The sequence below is a fragment of the Sinocyclocheilus grahami genome, unplaced genomic scaffold (genome assembly GCF_001515645.1).
Source record: "Sinocyclocheilus grahami isolate Dianchi unplaced genomic scaffold, SAMN03320097.WGS_v1.1 scaffold673.1, whole genome shotgun sequence".
Lineage (NCBI taxonomy): Eukaryota > Metazoa > Chordata > Actinopteri > Cypriniformes > Cyprinidae > Sinocyclocheilus > Sinocyclocheilus grahami.
Window position 1 is genome coordinate 145,536 of NW_015505852.1, and position 26,253 is coordinate 171,788.

At 35.8% G+C, this 26,253-nt stretch overlaps 1 protein-coding gene across 3 annotated transcripts in view; it reads left to right on the forward strand.

The window, feature by feature from the left end:
* The window catches only part of LOC107559068 (GDNF family receptor alpha-2-like), an 87,192-nt gene that overhangs the window by 26,368 nt on the left and 34,571 nt on the right, over positions 1 to 26,253 (forward strand). For 2 of the 3 annotated variants that reach the window (XM_016242800.1, XM_016242802.1), the window contains exons 3-4: positions 2,279 to 2,365; positions 17,128 to 17,533. In XM_016242800.1, coding sequence (XP_016098286.1) covers positions 2,279 to 2,365; positions 17,128 to 17,533 — 493 coding nt within the window. Of the gene's footprint in view, positions 1 to 2,278; positions 2,366 to 13,039; positions 13,446 to 17,127; positions 17,534 to 26,253 lie in introns of all 3 variants that reach the window. The other variant, XM_016242801.1, reaches the window with a different exon arrangement.

Below are 26,253 nucleotides of genomic sequence, written 5' to 3' on the forward strand. Positions count from 1 at the left end.
ATATCAATTCGCGGCTTTTGAGAATCGATATCGAATCGACGTCATTTTAAAAAACGTCATTTTTTTTTTGCCCAGCTCTATTTCCCAACCACGCGCCGAGTGCTGCCAATCACCACACACACTGGCCCAGCTAACCAATCACAGCACATTTCGTATTTCAGAAGGTGGGCCTTCATTTGATACAGGAACTATTCGAGCCGTTCATGCCAGACTGGGGAGAGAGGTGTTGTAATAATGTAAAATATGTGAAAAATAATGTGTTTTTCGAACAACCTAGTATGAGAGCGTGTTCTAGTACACCCCCAAAACAAAATCAAGACTTTGTAAAAGAGCATAATAGGACCCCTTTAAATTCTCAATTAAAGCTCCCGAGAGAGACAGTCAGAAGGGAGAACCACATGCAGAGGCTGGCTAATTTTTAATTTTGACAAGAGCAAGCTTCACACACTAATTGCTGAGGGTTTTCTCTGTCTCTCTAACTCAGTTCAAGAGTCACAATGCTTGCTTTGACAGCTAGTATTCACAGAACTTCCAGTAAAACAGAAAAGTTTGACTGCACTGGGTTAAGTTTAATATGCAGTTTACACAGTTTTTGAGATATGGTTCTTTTGAGATGAATGGCCACATTTGATAGCAAACAGTAGCCTTGAAATGACTTTTACACAATTGCATAATAAATGCTTTTAAAGTGAAACCTGCTGCATACTGTGTCATCAAAGAACAAAAGAAAAAGAGACATCACTCTCTGCTCTTTGCTGATTAATTTTGTAGCTGGAATAAAACTGAATCTATATTCAATTTACAGCTTATGTGAAGATTGTTTTAAATTCACTTAAATTAAAAGTTATTATATTTTTCAAAGCCCATTAAATGTAAAAAAATAATGGCTTTCAATTATTCTGTAATTTTGAATGGCTATTAATGTCTAAAATTGAGGGGGAAATGCATTTATAAAGACATCAGTAGCAGTATTGGCTACTTAGTAAAAATGTGCTATTAAACATGTATTTAAAATACCGGTATACAATCTCCATGTTGTTTCTACATTAATTTGGAGATTCAATATGAAATTATTACAATATAAATATGCAATTAATCATGATTAATTACAGAAAAATGTGTGATTAATTAGTTTTTTTTAATCGGTTTACTGCACTAATTTAAATACACAAGTTTGAATAAAATCTAAATTAAAGTATAATTTAGTTTACCGAAATTTTTGTGAGCACATTGCAGGATATTTTGGGCAAATTTCATTATATCAAAGTCATTATGAAATTGCATAAAAAGATGCATTTAAGCATCTATTATTTTTAATAGATATTGCATTTAATAAATTTAAACTACTACATTTTTATTTAATAGTATTTAACATTTAAGAAACATTTAACATTTAAGTATCTGAAAACATTACGTTTACACACTTAAGTATATTCTTTTGAAGTATATTTAAAGTACTCCTTTTTATGTATAACATGTTCTTCTTTTTTCACAAGAGACGTTTTATGACCTTTTAAAACAGCATATAACAACACTACTTGTATTATTTCTACAGTTTGCAGAGCGTATTGTGCACAGTATGCATATTTTTTGCATGGAATACTATATATAGGTGGGTCCTATTTCACATACCTTTGCACTATTATATACCATTTGCACTATTATACAGTAGTAGCAAAGGCGTAGTACCTGGATTATGTATTTCTTCAATGGGGGGAAAAAGTGTGAAATGTTGGACACCCTAAAGTAGTGTTGCTAAATGTGCTAAAGCTACCAGCAAAACATGAGGTGCATTTGAAAATCTTTTCCTGCAGATGGAAAAAGGCAACTGCTTTTGTCTAGTAAAAAATTAAGTTCTCCATTTGGTATGACACTACCCTCTAAAATGTATAATCTCTAACCCACAATACAATGCACTCTACTTGACCTTCCATTTTCAATGTAATGAATGAACTGTAAGCAATAGCCTACTAGCTGAGATTATTGTTTTTGGCTCATTATTTTTTTGGACAGCATTTTTAAATTGGATTAAAATGCAAAACTCTCCCCGTTGATAATAGGATGCCAATCACTGCACTAACCATACAGCATAATGAGGTCATGTGACAACAATGTAGCATACAAATGCCATGTAGCATTTATTTTCATTGTGTAATGTGTACTGTTTTACACACTATTATTCAGATAGAGGTTAAAGGTCAGAGGTCATACAGTGAGTATGTACAATGCTAAACATGATTTTAATAGCCTGATTGTTTTTGTTTTGTTTTGTTTTTAGGTGAGGAATTTTATGAGCCATCTCCTTACGAACCCATGACGCCTCACCGACATTCAGATGCATTTCGCCTGGCGTCGATCATCTCAGGTAAACACCAACATTTTCATTACGATCTATTTTTGTATTATGTATACATTCTTGCAATGCACTGCACTGTTTGTTGTTGATATTGGCTTCTTTTTCATTGCCCTCTCTTATATTAAACTCAGAGAATCCAGCACTAAATGAATTATTATTATGTTCCAAGACCAGTAAAAGAAGTTTCTTTTCTCTAATTTTTGCTTTTAGCTCATTCCAAACTATGTACAAGGTGAAATGAAGATAAATTAGTCTTTTTCCTTTCTAGGAAAAAGAAACAGGAGCAAGTGATTATTCCAGTAAAATAAAAACCACTCTCTGCATTTGTCACCTTGGCATGAGTTAAGTTTAATGTTTAATTCACTGACAGCAGTCATTACAGACAGTAGAGGACAGAAATATTGCCTCCAATCCATTATCAGAACCTCTCAGAGCCTGGAACAACCAAAATAACTCATTTTTATTCAGATTTGAAACAATTAAAAAATAAAAATGGCCAGTGAATGACAAATCTCATGTGCACTACAGAAAACAGTGCATTCAACAGGGTTGTCAGATCAATCGTCTTGCCAATTTGTTGCATAATACCATTTTTGTGTCTTGAAAGGCCTGCTGTGAGTAGCAGCTGAGGTTTAGAGTTTGCATATTTTCCTTCTTTCTTTATACAAAATAAAAACATCGCAGCTGGGAAATGTGGACACACAAACAGCCTCCATTATCTGCTGGTGTAAACATTAGGTGATCGTGTAATTCCACTAAGAGGTGAGTTAAGTAGCATTTAATGTCTTTGTTGCATGATTGTATGTATTGTTATGGTTATCACATCTTCAATTGATTAAATATGACAACATAAAAGGGGAAAATTAATTTTGGATAAATTAAAGACTGATTTAATGGGATAGTTCACCCAAAAGTGAACATTCTATTATCATTTACTCACCGTCACGCTTTTCCAAACCATTTTTGGATGAACTATTTCTTCATATCAAATCAAGACAGTGATCCAAAGGCTGTAATGTTTCTCTGTAATGAAACCTTTAAAATCCTTTCAAAAAAAAAGGAGGCCCGAGATACATCTCATTGCGTTTCACTCACAGCCCTCTCAGATTGAGATGGCACCTTTTGATTTGATGTGACAGCCCAAGTCATTATTCCAGACCAGCTGTGTCTGTTCATTTACTACAGAGGGTGAGAGGAACAAGTGGACCACAGCACTAACACTGACATATTGAGGGTAAAGCTGGCGGACCCTCTCAGCCCGTATCCACTCCCTGGCGGGAATCTCTCCCAATCTGGAAGTGGAACAGCCCTGTGTGCCATATTTAGGATCAGGCAACATTAATTGCCATCCCTTTGTGGTTCGGCTGCTGCGATACAAAACCTTGGATTCATATAACACTGGGAATGCTACTGATGTTTCTCTGTAGTTAGAAAGTTGATAGTATTGGCAAAGAAAAAACCTTAAACACACATGGGGGAATTCAATAAGAATCAATTGTGCATTCTTTTGTTAAAATTAACATTCTGAGATATGAAGTCAAATTGCAAGAGACAATTGCAAGATGTAGTTACACTATGATTCACAATTAGGAGAAAACAAATTATTCTTTTGATATGTAAAGTCATATTGAGATTTTGTGCATTAGTTTGATAAAATATGACGATCTCAGATATGAAGTGAAATACAAAAAAAAAAGTTGCACTATGATTTATAGGTGCAATTACTTGAAAAATGAACCATTGTGAGTCACTTTGGTTTGTTGAAATCACATTTTAAGATATTAAGTCAAATTACAAGAAATAAAGTTACAGTTGTAAGAAATAAAGTTACATTATGATTTATAGTTACAATTCCATGAAAAAAAAGCATTGTGAGATATAAAGTCATATTGAGTTTTTACTCATTGGTTTGTTATAAAAACACATTCTGAGATATGAAGTCAAATTACAAGAAACAAAGTCACAATTGGACCCTATTTTAACGATCTAAGTGCATGGTCTGAAGCGCATGGCACAGTTGCAAGCCAGGCGCATGGTCCAAAAGGGTTGTACCTATTCTCTTAATGAGTCATGGGTGTGTTTTGGGCGTAACGTGCAATAAACCAATCAGAATCTCATCTCCCATTCCCTTTAAAAGCCTGTTGCATTCGCGCCATGGCAAATTCACTATTTACATGGCGGAATTTGACTGAAGACTGAGCGCTTCTCCAGAGAGGAAACGGATCTGCCCGTGTGCAAGGTTAAAGCGTACACAATAATAATCTTTTACATTGTAATCCTTTCATTTTTAATATTTGGCATGTTTGTGTGCTGCTGTGCATCCCTGTGTGTGTAATAAGCAGAGTGTACGCAGGTTGTGCACCCACCTATAGGCGCATATTACTAACTCACCCTTTAAATAAATAAAAAAAATGCTGCGCCTTTGACTTCAGACCAGGTTTTATTTGGTCAGTGGTGCAATCGTTTTCAGCTGCCTCAAAATAACAACTTTCCAGCAATGCACCTCAACACACCTTGTTTTCAGACCAGCACGCCCATGGGCAAACAAATGGGCACAAGTGTATTTGCCATTTAAACTAGGTGGCGCTGGACATGAAAATTATAACTGCATCGGGCTGAAACTAGCAAAAAACACTGATAGAGCCCATAAAGTTACATTGTGATTTATAGTCGCAATTACATGAAAAAGATAATAAAATCACTATTGTGAGAATAAAAAGACACATTGCGATTTCACACACTGGTTTGTTAATCACATTTTGAGATATTAAGTCAAATTACAAGAATACAATTCTAAATTGTTAAATATATAGTCTGATTGAGATTGAAAAGTTACAAGTAAGAAAAAAATAATTCACAATTGTGAATTTTGGGAAGGCACATTGAGATAATGATTAGTAGAATTAATATTGCAATTACCTTATTTATTTAGTTACATATTTATTTATTTAGCAGCTAGAAGAATCGGACATCCGTATAATGAAATGCTACTAAACGAATCAAATCAAGAGACTCATTTTCAGTTGAATGTCCCATAATGCTTTGCATTATACATATTTGTTGTGTTGAATACACCTGTAAACATACCCTTCGCAATGGCCAACAGTCAGGATCGCAGAGCGCCTCTTCACGTTGTGGTTCACACTCTGTGTTCAATTTGATAGATATCTGGCCAGGGTGAAAAATATTTGTCTGGCTGAAATATGACACAGCTTTTTATGACATGACATAAGACTCTCTTCATGGGTCATTTCAGGTGGCGATGAAGACTTTATTAACAGGAGAATCTTCTCTCCAGCTTGTTCACTTTCTTTTTTATTTATTTTGACAAATCCCTCAAGCTTGGCAAGCAGAAACACTTTCAAACAGAATCAGCCGCTAGAAAAAGAAAAGCAGATAAATAGAAGAATAGAAAAAAAAGTAGAATATAAATTAAATGAACCCTTTCAGGCACAGTGGTCTGTGAGAAATCACCTATTTTTTATCTTTAGAGTTTAAAGTAGGAATCTTTCCATTTTGTGAAATTTTGTTTCTCTAAAGTTGGGCACACACAGCCTCTTTGAGCTTCTGAAAAATAAAATAAAATAAAATAGTTAAACTATTTCTGTATGTGTTATTTACAAAAAAAATGGTTGAACAATCAGAATTGATTTAGACAATGTTGCATTTTTTATGAGAAATTAGGTGGTTTTGTATAACAACCACTGTGGATATACAAGAAATACCAAATCAATTTACAAAATGGTGGTAAGTATTCTGTGTTTGATCAAAATTAGCATAGTCAAACAACTCTGATTTGTATGCCACACACATTTGAAAGATACTTCAGTCAGTGCACAAAATATAGCAAATGTAGTGTTTTAGACTAAGAAACCACTTCAAAAATGCCTGCATAATCAAATCCAACATCATGGATTTTAGTTTGACGGCTTGCTCCCCATTCAACGCCATACAATTGAATGTTTGAAAGAAATTCAGTGACTGTGTCTGAAAGGGTAGTTGCAATATAGCAGAAAAGAGATTATGGTGGCATGAGAGCATAATCTCTGCAGGTTCAGAATAACACAGTCGTGCAGTTTTATTATACTGATAGTGGCTTCTAGATTTACACTAACTCCAGATCAAATCTTCTGTGCCAATAAAACAGCGTTCGGACTGACAGGTTGAACGATGGCGGTCTCTTTCATAACCACTCCTTGCATTTAGTGTCTCCGTGTAGTGTTTATTCACTGCTCTGTGTTATAATGGAGGTCCACTCTTATAGTCACTGCCAACCATTACTGTCACAACAGGCCGAAGAAGAAGGTAATAATAGTGCGAGTAATAAAAGCGAGACTTTATGAGCTTTCTGCTCATATTCAGAATATGCAGTGCCTAAGTGCACACATGCACACAAATACACACATACTCTGTGTGCAAAGCGAATTGGGGCAATGCATGAGTGTGATTGATGATTTTATGATAATAAACTTTATGCATAATGGAAAATGTAGACAAGAAATTTAAATATTGCTGTTTGTTGTTAAGTTTGTGTTGCGATTGGATATTTTATGCAATTTACATGTTAAATACACCTTATAATTTTTGGAATTCACTTTGTCCATATCGCCCCAAGCATTTTTCTATTCTGAGTTCAACATTGGAAATGATTGGGTGTATTTGCCATGCAGGCTAAGTCCTTAGGGGAGATGAAGCGATAGCTACATGCAGCGATGCTCTGAGACAGCATGCGGCGCCAATGATAGCACTGACTTCCTCACACCTGGCAGTGAAAGCTTTCTAGAGATTTCTGGCTGAAATTAGAAAAGACTATATGTTCAGTTCCTGCAGCTCAAACAAATGCTGACTATCCAGCTTACAAAATGTTGATTTTAAATTCAGAATATATATTTTTTTTCTTTTTTAACTTGACATTACTACTAGTGGGACAACTATGTATGCATGTATGTATGTATTTATTTATTTATTTATTCATTTATTTATTTATAATTAAGTATATATACTGTATATATAGTTAAGAACATTGGTAATATATTATAAGTGACAATATCACCAGTGAATATTTTTGTAAAAATAACAAATTAGTTAAAGGAATAGTTCACTTTAAAATGAAAGTTTGCTGAACATTTTCTCACTCTTAGGCCATCCAAGATGTTTATGAATGTATTTCTTCATCTTTGGAGAACAAATTTGAGAACCAATTTGGAGAAATGTAGCATTTCATCACTTGCTCAACAATTGATCCTCTGCAGTGAACAAATATTTAGCCTGAAGCAACGATTTGAAGTTAAAACATCTTAATGACTGAGTTGTTTATTACAAACACACAACTTGTGGGTTATTTACATTGCATGTGGATTATTGTGATGTCTTTATCAGCTGTTTGAACTTTTATTCTTGCGGCACCGAGAGTCCATTTAGAATACCAAGATATTATGGTAAATGTACTATTACAAAATTTCTCCAAATCTGTTACAGTGAATAAACAAACTCTTCTACATCTTTGATGGCCTAAAATTTCCATTTTTATGTGAACTGTTCCTTTAATGCATTGACTGATGTTAACTAATTGAACCTTATTATAAAGGGGTAATCATGCATTTTTCGAATTGTATAAAAAAATGATAAAAGCTATTAAATTCCTCAGGTCAAAAAGATGGTAGAAAATGGTCATAAATAGCATATTATGATGTTTTTGTTGCAGAATTGTTTTACTAATATTTTAAGTCAACCTCTGGGACTCATTCTGTACAGCAGACTGAAAAAGTTCGGATCTCTCTTTTTATCGCTTCTTCTTTCTCTTCCTCTCTCGCCCAATAAGTATTATAATAGAAGGAGATAATGAGTAATGCGAAGCAAAGAAAGGCCTCCCATTCTCCTCGCAGCAACAGTAGAAGCTAAAGACTTTCTAATGAGCTCACGCACCTCAGAGGAGATTACATCTAAACTGTGGCACTTCTCCTAATTGCAATCAACACAGGCAGTGCCAAGAGCTGTGAATAACCCAGACTGAACCTGCTGTCCCTTCAGCCGTCCATTACACAATACAGCATATTATTCACACATTATATGCCTGTGAGTGATAAGGATACACTATAAAAATGTTAAAAGATTGATGGAGTATGTTTTACAGACTAAAATACTATTTTAGGCTCTACTTTGAAATGTCATGTTTAATTTGATGTGTTACTTGCCATTTGTTTGTAATTATTTGTTTCATTTACTAGCAGTTTTTGAGTAAAAACTGTTTTAAAGTAAATCCTACACCAGTGTAGTAGATACTATGTGCTTAGCACATTAAATAAACCCATATGATACCTTATAAACTCACACTAGTTCATCAAATTGTACTGGTTATATCAGACAGAAATTGTGAACTGTGAGCTACCAGCAGGGTATATTGGTCACAATTTGTTTTACAGGCTGTGCCCCATCCAGAATTTTTGCTGAGAGGAAGAAAAGAAAGAAAAAACTGTAAATCCTTTTTATTCGTTTCTCACTTTCACTTTTTGTTTATCTGACTGTGGAGTTTTTGTGACTCAAATGGTCCTCTGCAGATGTCCAGAACAGGTTTATGGTTCTCTATTTCTCTCAAAAAAAATTCAGTGTGGTATTTGATTTGAATTGAAGAAACCTTTCCGTTGAATTCACACTCGTACCACTTTTGTTTTGGACTTTGGGCCACTGCGAATCAATGTCTATAAAATAGTGCAGGATATCTGAACATCTCCCAGTATTTTGTCCTGTTTGCTTCTGTTTGGTTCCTATCCCTTCTTTAACCAAGCAGATGTTTGTGCATGCAAAGCGCAGTCTGTGCTGCAGCATCCTCTGACCTCCAGACACTGGACGTTTTTTTTTTTTATGTACATTCTCACCAACCAATTTCATAGCTCATTTACGGCTTCTTCCTCATGATACACACCTAAAAATGCTCTCTCACAACACACACACAGACTCACACACACAGGACAAGAGAGCTTGAGGGCTGAATCCAAATTTAGAAACACTCTAAAACCACACAGTATTTTTAGATCCGGGTAACCTTTGCTTGCCATGCATTCAGATCGTTGCAAATGGCTTTTGTCGACTGAGAGCAAGAACTTTTAAAGGGTTATTATTATTATGGAAACCCAAGATTGCACCAATTACAGGATACTTTTATGACATTATGTCATCTCACTCTAAATAGCCACAGATTGCATTGCAAAATAATGTTCTTAGTTGATATTTTTATTGTATTGTTTTCTGGGAAAAATATATGAAAGAGCGCCTATTATGCAAAATTCACTTTTAGATTTGAACATAAATGTGTGTTGGCAGTGTGATTTTTTTTTTTATGGACATTCTCACCAACCAATTTCATAGCTCATTTACGGCTTCTTCCTCATGATACACACCTACAATTGCTCTCTCACAACACACACACAGACTCACACACACAGGACAAGAGAGCTTGAGGGCTGAATCCAAATTTAGAAACACTCTAAAACCACACAGTATTTTTAGATCCGGGTAACCTTTGCTTGCCATGCATTCAGATCGTTGCAAATGGCTTTTGTCGACTGAGAGCAAGAACTTTTAAAGGGTTATTATTATTATGGAAACCCAAGATTGCACCAATTACAGGATACTTTTATGACATTATGTCATCTCACTCTAAATAGCCACAGATTGCATTGCAAAATAATGTTCTTAGTTGATATTTTTATTGTATTGTTTTCTGGGAAAAATATATGAAAGAGCGCCTATTATGCAAAATTCACTTTTAGATTTGAACATAAATGTGTGTTGGCAGTGTGTGTACACAACTACCCTATGATGATAAAAATACACCCGCTCCTTTTTTTAATCCTCATAAATAATAAGCAGTGTCTCAATCACAGAATCCGTAAAATGAGATGTCACATTTTACAAGCCCCGCCCACGACTGTTAACGGACACTGATGTATTAGCAGCAACCACGCCCTGAGTGAGCCGCACACAATCCGCCATGTTTATCTTCATGCTAGAGCATTTAAAAGCAGCATTCAAGTAAGAAATATCTTCTTATTACAGCTACAAAAATTATTCATTATACATTTATTATTCATTAACTTGTTTGTTTTTACCATGTTTGTTTTTAACATAAACTTGTGTGTATTTGACAGTTTAAGCACAATAAGATATGAAACAGATTAGTACTAAGTAAGTTTAGTACTCATGTACCGTGTGGTAGCCACTTTCTGTGCATGTGTTTCGGATGTGTGCGCTCAGAAAACTATATCAGACGTTTAAACTAATATGGCTTTAAAACGCATGATTTCAGTGCATTAGACATGATAATCTAAACCAAACAGCTGTTTTTTAGCAGAGTATCTGAGGTACAAGCTGTAAAAGCACAGCTCTATTCTGGAAAAGGGGGTGGGGAGTAGCAGCTCATTTGCATTTAAAGAGACGTGTTTATGTTTCAACTCAAAATAGGCATTTTCAAAATGATATAATAGATGATCTTTGGGGTATTTTGAGCTTAAACTTCACAGACACATTCTGGGGACACCTGAGACTTATTACATCTTGTAGGGGCATAATAAGTGCCCATTAAAAAAACATCTAAACAAAGTATATATATCGCTGTTACTAGCGATGTATTTGGTGGTGGTTATATTTTCAAATTTGTTTCAAATTCAGAGACAATCAGTAGATGTACTTCTGTAGTTTTTGGTCCTCAGGGAGCGAAACTTTTTAAGCCTAAAAAAGCTCAGAGAGTGAGGTAACCAGGAAGAGAGGCTTCACTTGCTCTAAATTGTATTGATTGCATGGAGGAGTCCCTCCTGTATTTAACTGTAGTGATACTTGAGCTCGGAGGCAATCTGCGTTATTTCATGATAAAATATCTGACAGATCCTTTTATTTGCATCAAGCAGGGATGCCGAAGGTGAAATCACGAGTCCAGATCTCCATAAAGTATATAAATCTGTAACACAGATGAGGCCTGTCTTTAATGAGGAAGGATGTGTTTGATGTAAATATAAATTTCCATGTCTTATTAATGATAAGGATCTGAACGTTATTAATCATTACTTTGTAAATACACGACCTCTGAGCAATGATGTCTTCTCTGAAACCAAGATAACCCCAACAAACATCAAGATAGTTATTAATATCAATCAGTCTCAAAATATCTTCAAAGGACTTCATAAAAATCTCTGAGTCCTTAGCTGCCATAACACAAGGTAATTTATATGCCTACTCCCTTTTTATTTACATAAATATTATATTTCCACTCATTTAGAGTAAACAGTTTCGACAGTTAGATCATTAGCACTTTATTCATAAGTAACAAAAACCCGTTCGGAATGAAATGAATCTTTTAGTCTCCACAAGGGGTCTGATAAACCATCTGTTCTCAAAGTTATACCAACACCCACTGGGTTTTATTAGTTTCTCTCGCTCAGCTCTCTCTCCAATCACCAGAGCTGCCGTCAAGGCTGGAGACGCCATTAGGGCAACATATCAATGCCGACCTTCATACACTTTTAGAGGTCCAGAACTTCCCCACAGTCTCCAGCTCATAGTTCCCCAATCCCCTGAACGCTTCATTCAGCTGCCTTCAACACAACACTTACAGACGTCGCACAGCTGGATACATGCCCTTGTTTCCCATTTCCCACTTTTTCTTTATCTTGAATGTGCTTATCAGTCATTTGCACTGTACACTAATACAGTATATACAGCATACACACTACTTGAGGGATCAGTAATGCTAAGGTTTCAGTAGGGTTTTAGATAATACATTTAAACATCTTTCAGTTTTAGCAAGGGTACAGCTAATGATTCATAGCCATTCTTTTGTCAGGACCTCGTTCAGCAAAAGGTCGGGATTACATGGGATTATCCACAGTGGAAATTGCACATTTTGAGTGCAATATTATGTTTTTATACAAACAAAAGTTTCGGGTTGAAAAATCAACACTTGACTTCTAAATTTATTTTATGAGAATACAGTAAAAAAAACTGTAATATTGTGGAATAGTATTATGGTTTAAAATAACTTTTCTGTTTTTATATATTTAAAAAATTAAGTGGCTCATTTATTTTAATGTTGAAAACAGTTTTTGCTGCTTAATTTTTTTTTTTTTTTGTGGAAATCATGATATACATATATAAAGTTTGGGAAAGTAAATAAATAAATAAATATGGGTTTCATCATTGATAATAATAAGAACCATTAATAATTGAGCACTAATAATAATTGATAACAACTGAGCCAAAATCATAATTATAGACTGATGTCCGATGGATCATGTGGCACTGAAGACTAGTTTCAAATTACTAAATGAACACTATTTTTTTAAGGTGGGGTTATGGTTTGGGGAAAGAAATTATAATTCGCTCAGTATAAAAAAAAAAAAGGATGCCTAAGGAAAGTTTCCATAATTATTATATGTGTACCAACATCTGTGTGTGTGTGTGTGTGTTCTGAAAGCGTCCCAATCGGGACACTAACAGATCTAAGAGTTCATTGTTCTGCTGGAGTTGTCCTAATCATCTGACAAGGAGTGTATGTGAGACCATGAGTGCAACTCATGGTTTCTTTTTTCTTATGCACACCCACTCTCAATTCCCCTCTCGCTCTCTTTATATCATTCTCACAAACACCCTTGCGTTCAATTTCACTTATCTTTTCCTGCTCTCCTTTCATAGGCATACAGTCTGGCACAAGTAAAGGCCAGCCACACTGCTCAGATCCCAGCCGCCCATGCAACCCCTGTCTGGACGCCACCAAAGCCTGCAACCTGAATGAAAACTGCAAGCGTCAGCGTTCCAACTACATTTCCACCTGCACGCGTGCGCAGACCCAGGGCCAGCAACCCTCACAGCCTCAGTCGCAGGACAGCTGCAACAGAAAGCGCTGCCATAAGACCTTGCGTCTGTTCTTTGAGCGTGTTGACACACAATACAGCTACGGGTTGCTCTTCTGCTCCTGTAAGGACCAGGCCTGTGCTGAGAGGAGGAGACAGACCATTGTACCCTCCTGTTCCTATCAGGACAAGACCAAACCCAACTGTCTTCAGCTGCGCAACACCTGCCGCCTGGATGTGCACTGCAGGTAGGCGAGTCAGTGCTTTTCATGATAGTCCTGAATCAAATTGACATTTATTCATTTACCAGATGGTTTTTATCTAAAATCACTTACCATAGCTACAAAACAAATGATTCATCTTAAGAAGGCCGTAACATAACAAGTTACAGTTTCCATAAATCTGTAACTCTTGAATCTTTATTTATAACCATGGCTTTCCCACAAAGTCGCCATGGAACAGCAACCACAAACTTATAAATTACAGAGAAAATTCCCTTGGATCTGGGGTTATATAGATAGTTCATCCAAAAATGAATTTTCTGTCATAATTTCCTCTTCTTAATGTCATTCCAAATCTCAATGACTTTCTTTCTTCTGTAGAACACAAAAAGAGACATTTTTAATAATGTGCTTGTCACTTTTTTACATGCAATTACAATGAATGGGGACAGATGATTTAAGCTAAAAAACATCTTCTTTTTAAGCCTAAAAAAGCTCAGAGAGTGAGGTAACCAGGAAGAGAGGCTTCACTTGCTCTAAATTGTATTGATTGCATGGAGGAGTCCCTCCTGTATTTAACTGTAGTGATACTTGAGCTCGGAGGCAATCTGCGTTATTTCATGATAAAATATCTGACAGATCCTTTTATTTGCATCAAGCAGGGATGCCGAAGGTGAAATCACGAGTCCAGATCTCCATAAAGTATATAAATCTGTAACACAGATGAGGCCTGTCTTTAATGAGGAAGGATGTGTTTGATGTAAATATAAATTTCCATGTCTTATTAATGATAAGGATCTGAACGTTATTAATCATTACTTTGTAAATACACGACCTCTGAGCAATGATGTCTTCTCTGAAACCAAGATAACCCCAACAAACATCAAGATAGTTATTAATATCAATCAGTCTCAAAATATCTTCAAAGGACTTCATAAAAATCTCTGAGTCCTTAGCTGCCATAACACAAGGTAATTTATATGCCTACTCCCTTTTTATTTACATAAATATTATATTTCCACTCATTTAGAGTAAACAGTTTCGACATTTAGATCATTAGCACTTTATTCATAAGTAACAAAAACCCGTTCGGAATGAAATGAATCTTTTAGTCTCCACAAGGGGTCTGATAAACCATCTGTTCTCAAAGTTATACCAACACCCACTGGGTTTTATTAGTTTCTCTCGCTCAGCTCTCTCTCCAATCACCAGAGCTGCCGTCAAGGCTGGAGACGCCATTAGGGCAACATATCAATGCCGACCTTCATACACTTTTAGAGGTCCAGAACTTCCCCACAGTCTCCAGCTCATAGTTCCCCAATCCCCTGAACGCTTCATTCAGCTGCCTTCAACACAACACTTACAGACGTCGCACAGCTGGATACATGCCCTTGTTTCCCATTTCCCACTTTTTCTTTATCTTGAATGTGCTTATCAGTCATTTGCACTGTACACTAATACAGTATATACAGCATACACACTACTTGAGGGATCAGTAATGCTAAGGTTTCAGTAGGGTTTTAGATAATACATTTAAACATCTTTCAGTTTTAGCAAGGGTACAGCTAATGATTCATAGCCATTCTTTTGTCAGGACCTTGTTCTGCGAAAGGTCAGGATTACATGGGATTATCCACAGCAAAAGTGCTGTGCCCAGGCAAACTCAGGATGAATTTGCAAATTTTTGAGCTAGAGGGATTTTGAGTGCAATTATGTCTTTTTTATTTATACACACACACCGAGGTTGACAGATCAGCATATTAGAAAGATTTCTGAATGAGAACACCATAAAAACAGTAATACTGTGAAATATTATTATGTTTAAAACAACTGCTATTTTAATATATTTTAAAACTAATTGGATTCATTTATTTTAATATTAAAAATAGTTTTTGCTGCTTAATATTGTTGTGGAAATCGTGATATGCATGCATAAAATAATAATTTCATTCAACAAGGATGCATCAAATTGAATAAAAAACAAAAATAAAGGCAGTAAAGACATTTATAATGTTACAAAACAATTATATTTTAAATAAATACTGTTCTTTTGAACTTTCTGTTCAAAAGTTCAAAGTTCTGTCCTATAAAAAAAATGTACCATGGTTTCTAAGCTGTGAAAACATGTTTCAGCATTGATAATAATAAGAACCATTAATAATTTAGCATTAATAATACTTGATATTCACTCAGCCAAAATCCATAAATTAGAATGATTTCTGAAGGATCATGTGACACTGAAGACTGGAGTAATGACTGCTGAAAATTCAGTTTTGCATCACAGGTATAAATAATATATTTTTTTTTATATTAAAGTAGAAAACTGTTATTTTAAATTATAAATACAGTATATATATTTAAAATAATATAATATTATAATAATATAGTTGTACTGTTTTACTATATTTATATATATATATATATATCCTTTTATATATATATCCTTGTTGGGCATAAGAGACTTCTTTGAAAAACAATGAAAAAAAAATGCAATTTGTGTGTGTATGTGTGCATGTTTATGTGGTTTATGAGGACACAAATTTGTATAATGACATGGGTATGACATAGGTATTACAACATGAAGGTGATTTATGGGGACACTTTCGGTGTCCCCGTAATTCAAAAGACTTATAAATCATACAGAATTAGTTTTTTTTTTAAAATTCACAAAGTTTTCTGTGAGGGGTAGGTTTAGGTGTAGAGCCATAGAAAATATGGTTTGTACAGTATAAAAACCATTACACCTATGGAGAGTCCCTAAACCATAAAAACCATGTGTGTGTGTGTGAAAAATATAAGAGTAAGAAAGCCACATATCCTTTTATATATATATCCTTGTTGGGCATAAGAGACTTCTTTGAAAAACAATGAAAAAAAAATGCAATTTGTGTGTGTATGTGTGCATGTTTATGTGGTTTATGAGGACACAAATTTGTATAATGACATGGGTATGACATAGGTATTACAACATGAAGGTGATTTATGGGGACACTTTCGGTGTCCCCGTAATTCAAAAGACTTATAAATCATACAGAATTAGTTTTTTTTTTGTGGAAAATCTAGAAATGCACAAAGTTTCATGTAAGGGGTAGGTTTTGGCATAGGGCGATAGAAAATACGGTTTGTCAAGTATAAAAACCATTATGGAGAGTCCCCGTAAACCATAAAAACCAACATATGTGTGTGTGTGTGTGTGTGTGTGTGACCTACATTATAAAGGGCCAGTGAATACAATGTAGCGTGTATTCAGGTTTCAAGCTAGCTGCCCTACATTATGAGGACATCCAGCTGTCCCATAATTCAAACTGCTAAATAAACAGTTTTTTATTATTAAAAATGTATAAATGTTTAGGGTGGAGTTACGGTTAGAGCATAGCAAATATAATTTGCTCGGTATAAAAAAAACGCGTATGGAAAGTCCTTATAATGATATGTGTACCAACATCTGTGTGTGTGTGTGTGTGTGTATTCCGAAAGTGCCACAATCGGCACACTGACTTGGAAACAGATCTAAAAAGTTCATTGTTGTGCTAGAGTTGTCCTATTCATCTGTCAAGGAGTGTACAGTATGTGGGACAGTGCAGCTCATGGTCAGTGCAGATTTTCCTATGCACACCCACTCTCAATTCCCCTCTCGCTCTCTTTATATCATTCTCACAAACACCCTTGTGTTCGATCACACTTAACTTTTCCTGCTTTCTTCTCGTAGGCATACATTCTGGCACAAGTAAAGGCCAGCCACACTGCTCAGATCCCAGCCGCCCATGCAACCCCTGTCTGGACGCCACCAAAGCCTGCAACCTGAATGAAAACTGCAAGCGCCAGCGCTCCAATTACATCTCCACCTGCACCCGTGCGCAGACCCAGGGCCAGCAACCCTCACAGCCTCAGTCGCAGGACAGCTGCAACAGAAAGCGCTGCCACAAGGCCTTGCGTCAGTTCTTTGAGCGTGTTGACTCGCAATACAGCTACGGGCTGCTCTTCTGCTCCTGTAAGGACCAGGCCTGTGCTGAAAGAAGGAGACAGACCATTGTACCCTCCTGCTCCTATCAGGATAAGACCAAACCCAACTGTCTTCAGCTGCACAGCACTTGCCGTCTTGACGTGCACTGCAGGTAGGAGAGTCAGTGCGTTTCATGGTAGTCCTGAATTAAATTGACATTTATTCATTTACCAGATGGTTTTTATCTAAAATCACTTACCATAGCTACAAAACAAATGATTCATCTTAAGAAGGCCGTAACATAACAAGTTACAGTTTCCATAAATCTGTAACTCTTGAATCTTTATTTATAACCATGGCTTTCCCACAAAGTCGCCATGGAACAGCAACCACAAACTTATAAATTACAGAGAAAATTCCCTTGGATCTGGGGTTATATAGATAGTTCATCCAAAAATGAATTTTCTGTCATCATTGACTTATCTTAATGTCATTCCAAATCCGAATGTCTTTCTTTCTTCTGTAGAACACAAAAAGAGACATTTTGAATAATGAGCTAGTCGCTCTTTTACATGCAATTACAATAAAAGAGGACAGATGCTTTTAAGCTTAAAAAAGACATAAAAGCAACATAGAAACATAAAAGTTTACATGTATATTTTAAATGTATTTTAAAAGTACACTGACAATTGTTTACAATTTTCTCTCAGTAATTGCTAGTAAATTTCACAAACAATGCAAATGCTATGCAACACATTTTGAAGCAGAAAACCTGAAATAGTATTTTTTTTTTACATCAGTAATCTTTGTTGTATTTATGCTGAAAATATATGTTACAGTCTAGCACAACTTGTGTGCCATATTTGACATTATGTATTATAAGTATTATATAAGTATAAGTCATTATTCACTGAAAATCTTATAAAAAATAAATTATTTCATATGGCTTCATAAAATGGCTTACAATTTGCACTTTTTTTATATTTGGTGCTTTTTTTTGAAGCTTGAAAGTTCTCATTCTTTCAAGCTTCAAAGGGACACAAAAGCACAATAAAGTTATTATAAAATATCAACCTCTGTTCTTCACATAAAACAGCTGTATTGAATTTAGAAGATTTGGAGTAAAGACACTTTAGAGACATCCCCAGTCCTTATTCACTTTCATGATATTAAAAAGATTGTCCAGTATATTGTACAAAAAAACTGCCCTCTTAGGTTTTAAGGAAGAAAGAAAGCCATATGGGTGTGGAAGGTCTTTTTGGATGAAATGTTTCTTTAAGTGCTTCGCTCAGGGGCTTTAGTGCATTGTGCTCAAGGGTCCGGTGGTGTTGGCTCATGGCTCACTCTTTGCTGAACCAGCAACCTTCCAGTTAACTGCTCTGGACCTTAACCATTACAACACCCCAGAAAACAGACACTACATTTGAATACCTGTTAAATTTAATGTAAAGTTTATATTTGATGTTTGCTTAAGCATACCTTGCACTCATTTTCCATTCAATTTTAAGGTTATACACAATGCATTTAATGTTGCTTTGAAATTAAAGCCTGCTCTTTCCCTCCACCATATTCTATTAGTGCCTTGAGCCTTTGCCAGGAAAGTAATTGCAGACATTTTAAGAACCTTCTATTAGAAACAGAATAAACTTTCTGCTTAATTGACAAGACAGTGTTCAATTAGGCTGAACCGAACATTAGTACATCACTTTGACTATGTTTCCCTGTGATTTAACAGCCAACCATTTTATTAACACAAGCTTATCCACTACCACTTACCACTGGACCATTGCTGGATTACTCTGTCAATACCTGTCAAGAAATCTGTCCACACACAAATTATTATAGTCATGTTTGTATTTTCTCATTTCAATATTTCAATTTAATATTTATTTTAGTTTTAGTATTAGGACGGCCATTGTTTGAAAATCATTACATTGGTTGTAAAAGTTTGACAATTCAGTTATATAATTCCCCGAATAATCTTTTATATTTTACGAGCTATAAAATCAGAATTTATTTTCTGATTATACTATTCTAATTTCACATTGCAATTCTGAATTTATATATTGTGCTATTCTGCCTTTTTTTCCCCAGAATCTTTCTCAAAAAGTTTATATCTCATATTTGCTGTGCCATTTTTATGAAATTGAGAGTTTAAATCTCATAATTACAAGGACATTCTAAGGTATAAACTCAGAATTGCAAGAAAAAAGGTTTGTAATATATCATGTATAAAAAAAATGATAATAAATTATATATATATAATTTTTAATACCATTTTTATTCATTTTAGTTAGTTTTGGAGTCATAAAAATTTATTTTATTTTGAATGCTTTTTGTTCAACATTTGGTGCTGAAACACCAAGGAAAAGAAGCCTGATCATTCACAAACCTGAAAGGGTCATGCATATTATATGCAAATTACAGAAGCGGCATCGAACACGGATTTGCTTTTAGTCTACAGATACCGTGAAGCGTCCCGACACTTAATCCGTGGCTATGCTGGGAGATGTGGGTAGACGAGCAGTTATCTGTAATTTTCGGCTATGTAGCAGAAATAGCCACATAGTGTGAACAGCTGATATGTCAGAATATTGCATTTCAAAGAAAACTATTCATTCGATTTGATACACATTAATGTCTTTCAAATTCTGAGACAATTTGGTCTTGTTAACATGACCTTTGGTAGTAATGTGCATTTAGTAGTGACTGATAGGTTCATTGAACACATATGCATAACCAAATAATCGCTGGAGCATTAATGGAGATCAATTATACAAATACTCCCTCGAACGATTGAAAATAAATAATCGCGCAAAGACACACATGCACACATTTCTTATAGGACAGAACACACTGTTCCTGTTGTTTCTTTAAATAAGTGGATGCGTAGTTCAAGTGCTCGATCTGGGAATCATCTGTACTGCATGTTTCCCTGCTGATTTTTGACTTTGAAGCGGTATGAAAGCATTTTGAAGGAGAGATCAGAGATATAAGTTAACTGGAGATATGAAGCAGCATTAATGAGGAATTTTAAGAGGACTGATTGGTTCTTGTGTGGCATAAATGTGCTATGTTTAGCATTAGGCTCTTTGGTAATGAAGTTGTGCTGCACCCGATGTATGCAAGCAGTCATATAGTCTCCATGTTTGTGTGATTGCAAAGGATGGACATAAATCTCTTCTTTGCTCTATGTGGAGGCACGTCTGTGGAGGTGTTGACGGGGGTGTGTGTTTATGTGAAATAGAAAGACAGATAATGTTGGCGAAAAGGCATCTCTTCCCTCTGATGACTGCTTCGTGTTTAATATATATATATATATATATATATATATATATATAATATATAATATATAAATATTAATTACAGTGTTAAAAAGTTGTCAAAATTGTGGTGCATTATGTGATAAGATTGTAAATGGATGGATTTTGTTGGAAGTTACCAATGTGGTAATTAGTGTTGACTTTGACTGGGAACTGTAAAAACGTATATAATACTGTTCAATTGTTTGGAGCCTTTTTTACAATGTGACAGTATATATGTGCGACTTTCATAACATTACAAAATATTATATTTTAAATAAATGCTGTCCTTTTGAACTTTCTATTCATCAAAGTATCCAGAAATGAAATGTAGCATGGTCTTCACAAAAAAAATTAAAATAAAAAAGTAGCCAATCATGTGACTCTGGAGACTGGAATAAATACTCCTGAAAATTCAGCTTTGCCATCATAGGGATGAATTACATTTTAAAATATATTAGTATAGAAAACATTTATTTTAAATGTAATAATATTTCATTTATTCAAAGCGTCTTATTGCATTAAAATATGCAAAGTTCTGTCATGAAATGCTAGATACCACAGGCCGATAGATCTAAATTTGATACAATCACATCATTATTTACATGGCGCAGTTGATTCATTTCTTTTCACATCAGCAGCCAATGAGCTCACTGCTCAATATTCAAATAGTCGGCTAGTGCTTGCTGTAGCAGTTGCAGTGCACTTCAGAAACCTCCACCTTCCTCAGCTCCACCTGTATAGATATGCTCAGAGGTAATGTCATGTATGTTAAATATGGGGTTATTTCATATATGTGCAGCAGCAGAATTTCCTACATGCTCACAGCAGCATGTCCTTGGATGTATTGGCAGTAGCAAGCCTTGGAGCTTGCTCTGCCGCTGCAGCATTGCAGATATATTTCACCAAGACCCACATTAACATTGCCATGTATATTACTATGCTAAACTCTCTGACAGTTTTCATGAGAGAAATATGTTTTATAACTTCATGCATTCCCTGGAAATCAAATGAACAACTTACTGTTTGGGACATAAATGCTCACATATTCCCTGGTCTGTAAAACTATACTGTGAAAATACAGCAACTAGCAGCCAGGACTATTCTGGAAATTCACATTAATATTTTACAGTGTAGCCTATTTGTGTGTGTGTGTGTGTGTGTGTTCACACAAAATTTCAAATTTTTCAATTTTTTTCAATTCACCCATCTTGAATGACAGATCGCTGTTTGGATTGGCGTTATTAAACATGAATGTCACAGTCAGCTTAATACAGTGCTTCAACTGTACTGGGCCGACTAACAATAAGCCTGCCTTCTCATCCATCTCCACAATCCCCATCCGTCCTCGCTTCATGTCTTGAATCCATCGCAGTGGAAATTGGCCTCACATCATCTCTCATTGGCCGCGGCTGCGGTCGGAGCTGTGAGGGATGGCATTGTCTGAGCAGAGGAATATATGATGAACTGGGTAATGAATGAAACTTCGGCCTCATACAGGGCTTGACTATTTAAAGCCACAGGAGGCTCCACAACCTCACTGATTCAACACTGTTTGAGTCAATCTCAATAGCCTTATTCACTGTCAGTATCTCATCCCGTTCAAATGTCACTAGAGGTCAGTGGCTTTGGGCCTTGGCAAGGAGCATTAGAAATGTATGTACATTGTGTTAGGGTGACATGAGTTTGAATCTGGTTTCTGGTTTCATTCTTCTTCCCCTCATTTTCTGTCTTCTCTCAGTGCTTAATTTGTGTTGGAACAAGCCAGATCTGGATTTTAGTTGATTCCCCTCCTCATATGCCTCTGAAGGAAACTTAACCTATAATTACTCATACATATGTTCAATGAAAAATTATGTACACTGTATGTTTATTATATTCTTTGTCAAGAACTTGCCATATACACTTCAAAAATGTTTTTTTACAGCAATTTTTGGAACATTTCAGTGAACAGTTTTTAAAAGAATCATTTTATAGTGCTTATACAGTAAATTTAATATAGTGACAAAAAAGAAGAAAATAAAAGAATCAGAATCAGCCAAGTGGCATTACATGTCTTTCCTCTCTTTTTGAGAGTCTGTTCTCTTGCTTTCATAAAGCATGTTGAGCTTGAGTTGACTGCCCCTAACCATGCCCTATTTATGTCAATATGACACAACAAATTAATGCATTTGTTTTTTTAGCCCAAATCCTAGTCCTGGTATTATCCATTTTATGTAATAGTTTCCACAGCAGAATAACTGAGCTTTTTAGCAAAACCCATTCTTTATTTGGAGTTTCATTTTGAGCAGTTCAGCCGAGTGAAAGTTCATGGCGTATTTAATTTCCAGAGATTGAATAAGCAGCATGACTACTGATATGATTTGTTTACTAAGTTCTAATGATCACATACTGCCTCAATGCCACTTATTTTCAATGCCGTGTTATTTAGTGTTAGTCTCTGCAATATTCAATGGTTTTATTAAAGGCAAAACCACCCGATTTTAAAGAGCTTGAGCATTTAAAGTGGCAGAAAACATAACTGCAACTTATATGTTGTCATCTGTTGGTGTGGACCCTAATATAGACATCGTTCTTAGTATGAACAGGCCTTTCGGTTTTAATATGAGGCTGGATGAATAAGGTATAAATGGAATTGCATATGGTAGATTCACTGAGATCATATTTCTCTTATTGTTTGTACTGTCATTTTTGTGATTAATGCTACCATTATTATCCTCAGGTATAATTCATAGATGATAGCTTTTTAATAGATTTTTAAGTAGCAAATTGGTTATACATTTTAAACCAAATGATCTGTAAAGTAGTCATAAAGTCCTGCTTAAGAGCGAGAAAAAAAACAAGTTCTTAACTGGTTTGAACTGGTCTAAACAGTCTCAGAACGTTATGCTGGTTCTGAGTTTAATATGCTGAGGTTAATATGCTGGCAAGGTTCTCTCGTAGTTATGAACATACATTTCTCCAATGATGTTAACAAAATGTATGATCAAAGTTATCAGGTATTAAAATGTTCTCAAAATATTAACACAAAAACATTATTTATACATCGTTCATGGATTTTTTTTAGTTTTCCCCCCTAAACATTTAAGTTGTATAAACATCTAACATTTTTTATATCATACTAAGTGTTACAGAACGTCCATTCAAATGTAACGTTCCCATAATGTCTGCAAAATGATAAAATTGAATATTCCTTTAACATTAAAAAAAATGTTTTTAGAACATTTAAAAGATGTTTTGAACATTCAGAGAATATTCAGAAATGAATATTCATGACTTAATAGGAATGTTAACAAAACATTCTTAGACCATATTTTTGTTACTGGGTTAGCAGATTGGTCTGTACCCTAAACCCGGCAAACTAGACCAATCTGTCCAGCTTATCTTTGCTTAAGTCATTCCGTCAGATCAAATGTTTCAGTGTCTCCACTTCTGATGGATTCAGAGGTCTGATTTCAGGATGATTGTTGTTGTAGCTTATGCTTTTTGCTGTTGTGATTGGGAGCATTTCAAGCCTACCATTTTCATTTCATGTGTGATTTTTTTTTGTCTATTGTGACACTACAGTGCTGACGGTCGTGCCAAGCCGAATCAGATGTTCGCGCAAAGAAAGAAGGCGTCACTTTTATTCTCGCTGTAGTATTTTTGTTGCCACCGCCACCATGTCGTGAAGGCGCTGTGTGTATTGTTGTGAAAGCGAAACTACTTTGTTTGGTCTTCTAAAAGAGGACGATATCCGCTTCGTCATGCCTGGAGCTGATCCGTGCTGGTCGCTGAGGAAATACATCAGCTTTGCGCTATGGATCGCCGGATCGGATTTCACCGTGTTCACCCTACTGCCTTTTTTGAGCAGTGTAGAGTTGCACTTGTTGTTTGTCATTTCTCCGATCACAAATGCAGACAGGGTTTTATGTTTACGCGGCACGATGCAACGCAACGCTTAAAAAGACAGTATAAGTCATTATAATCCGTAATTATGTCCCCACTGGATGTAACAAATGCCTCGTTTATAATGGGTTTTAATGTTTTTGTCTTGTCGCTCCGGCCGGACAGGACATCACAATATGGTAAGGGGCGTAACATTTCCGTCACACGCTTGAGGTATTCGGCCAATCACAATGCACTGGATAGCTGGCCAATCAGAGCACACCTTGCTTTTCAGACCGATGAGCTTTGTAAAAATCGACACGTTTCAGAAAAGCAGGGCATAGAGAAGAAACAATAATGTACAGTATGTGGAAATGAATGTGGTTTTTGAACCTTAAACCACATAAACACATTTCATTACACCAAATACACAAAATAATGTTCTTTTTAGCAACATCATATGACCCCTTTTAGGATATCTGTCTAGAACCATTTGCACTGAAGCACTTGATTGAGTCACCCCCCCAAATACACGCAAAAATGTTTAGCTCTGATTTATAGTACAGGAATGTTGTTTATCTGTTTTGATGGGGACTGGTGGGAGGCCAAATATAGGAGCAGTCAAGACTGGTTTGGACCATACAGCCCAGGCAAATAAAGCACAGACTGACAGGGTTAGCTATCGATCCCTCCACAATAGGAGATGGGTCAGGGTTCTGCTGGAGAAGTATATGGATCTGACAGGCTTTCCTGCAGTAGGATGTGGTGTGTTTTCCAAATACGGCCAACATGCCAAATGAGCAGTCTGTCCCACTGCTGAGTTAATTTATCTTTGCGCAGTAATGCCAGATGTGAGAGAAAGGCCTAAATATGCATGTTGCATTAAGAGGTAAGTGAATAACAGAGGAATTTTATTCAGTCGCGTTTCCACTGTCACTTCCGGGGCTTGATCGTGGCTCGTCGGTGCTTCCTCGGAGCCAAAGGCCTGGGTTTTTTGGCAATCCGAACGCAGATTTCGGTGCCATGCCTGAGCGATCGATTTAAATATTTGTCCTCTGGTTCTCCGAAACGGACGTAAAAATAATTTTCCGACTGAGAAAATGCACGTGAACTCAATTCGGAAAGCTCTAATAATATAAAATCCAACACATCTTTGTAGTAACGGGAGTATCCATGTTGTTTTCACATTCCGACTTAAAAGCACAACTCGGGAAATGAGAGCATCCGAGGAGCGCATGAATGCAGTAGTTACACTTGCTCTGATGGCAGCAGGTAGCTAGCACTTAGCTCCCTAAACTAAACATGCTTAAATTAAAATGCCTAAAGCTAAACCTCCCTTGTATTCACATTTCTAAACCTGTTGTCCAACAAAAGAGAACATTATAACCGTTTTACTCCACAACACCAGTCAAATGCTTCCTTTTGTGATCTTATGAGGCTTCGTGTCACACAGAATGAGGCAGAAAATAAGTTCCATATGCTACTTTAAAAAGAATGCATCGATTAGCAATAGATTATAAATTAGGGTGACCATACGTCCTCTTTCCCCCGGACATGTCCTCTTTTTGGACCTACAAAAATGCATCTGGCCAGGTTTTCCTAATTGCCCAAAATGTCCGGGATTCAGCTGTTTTCTTAATCCCACTCCCGCTGAATTTCTGACCATTGCCGCCTGCTCCCGCGATTTTTGTGTCCACTCCTTTAAACATTCTAATATTGTATA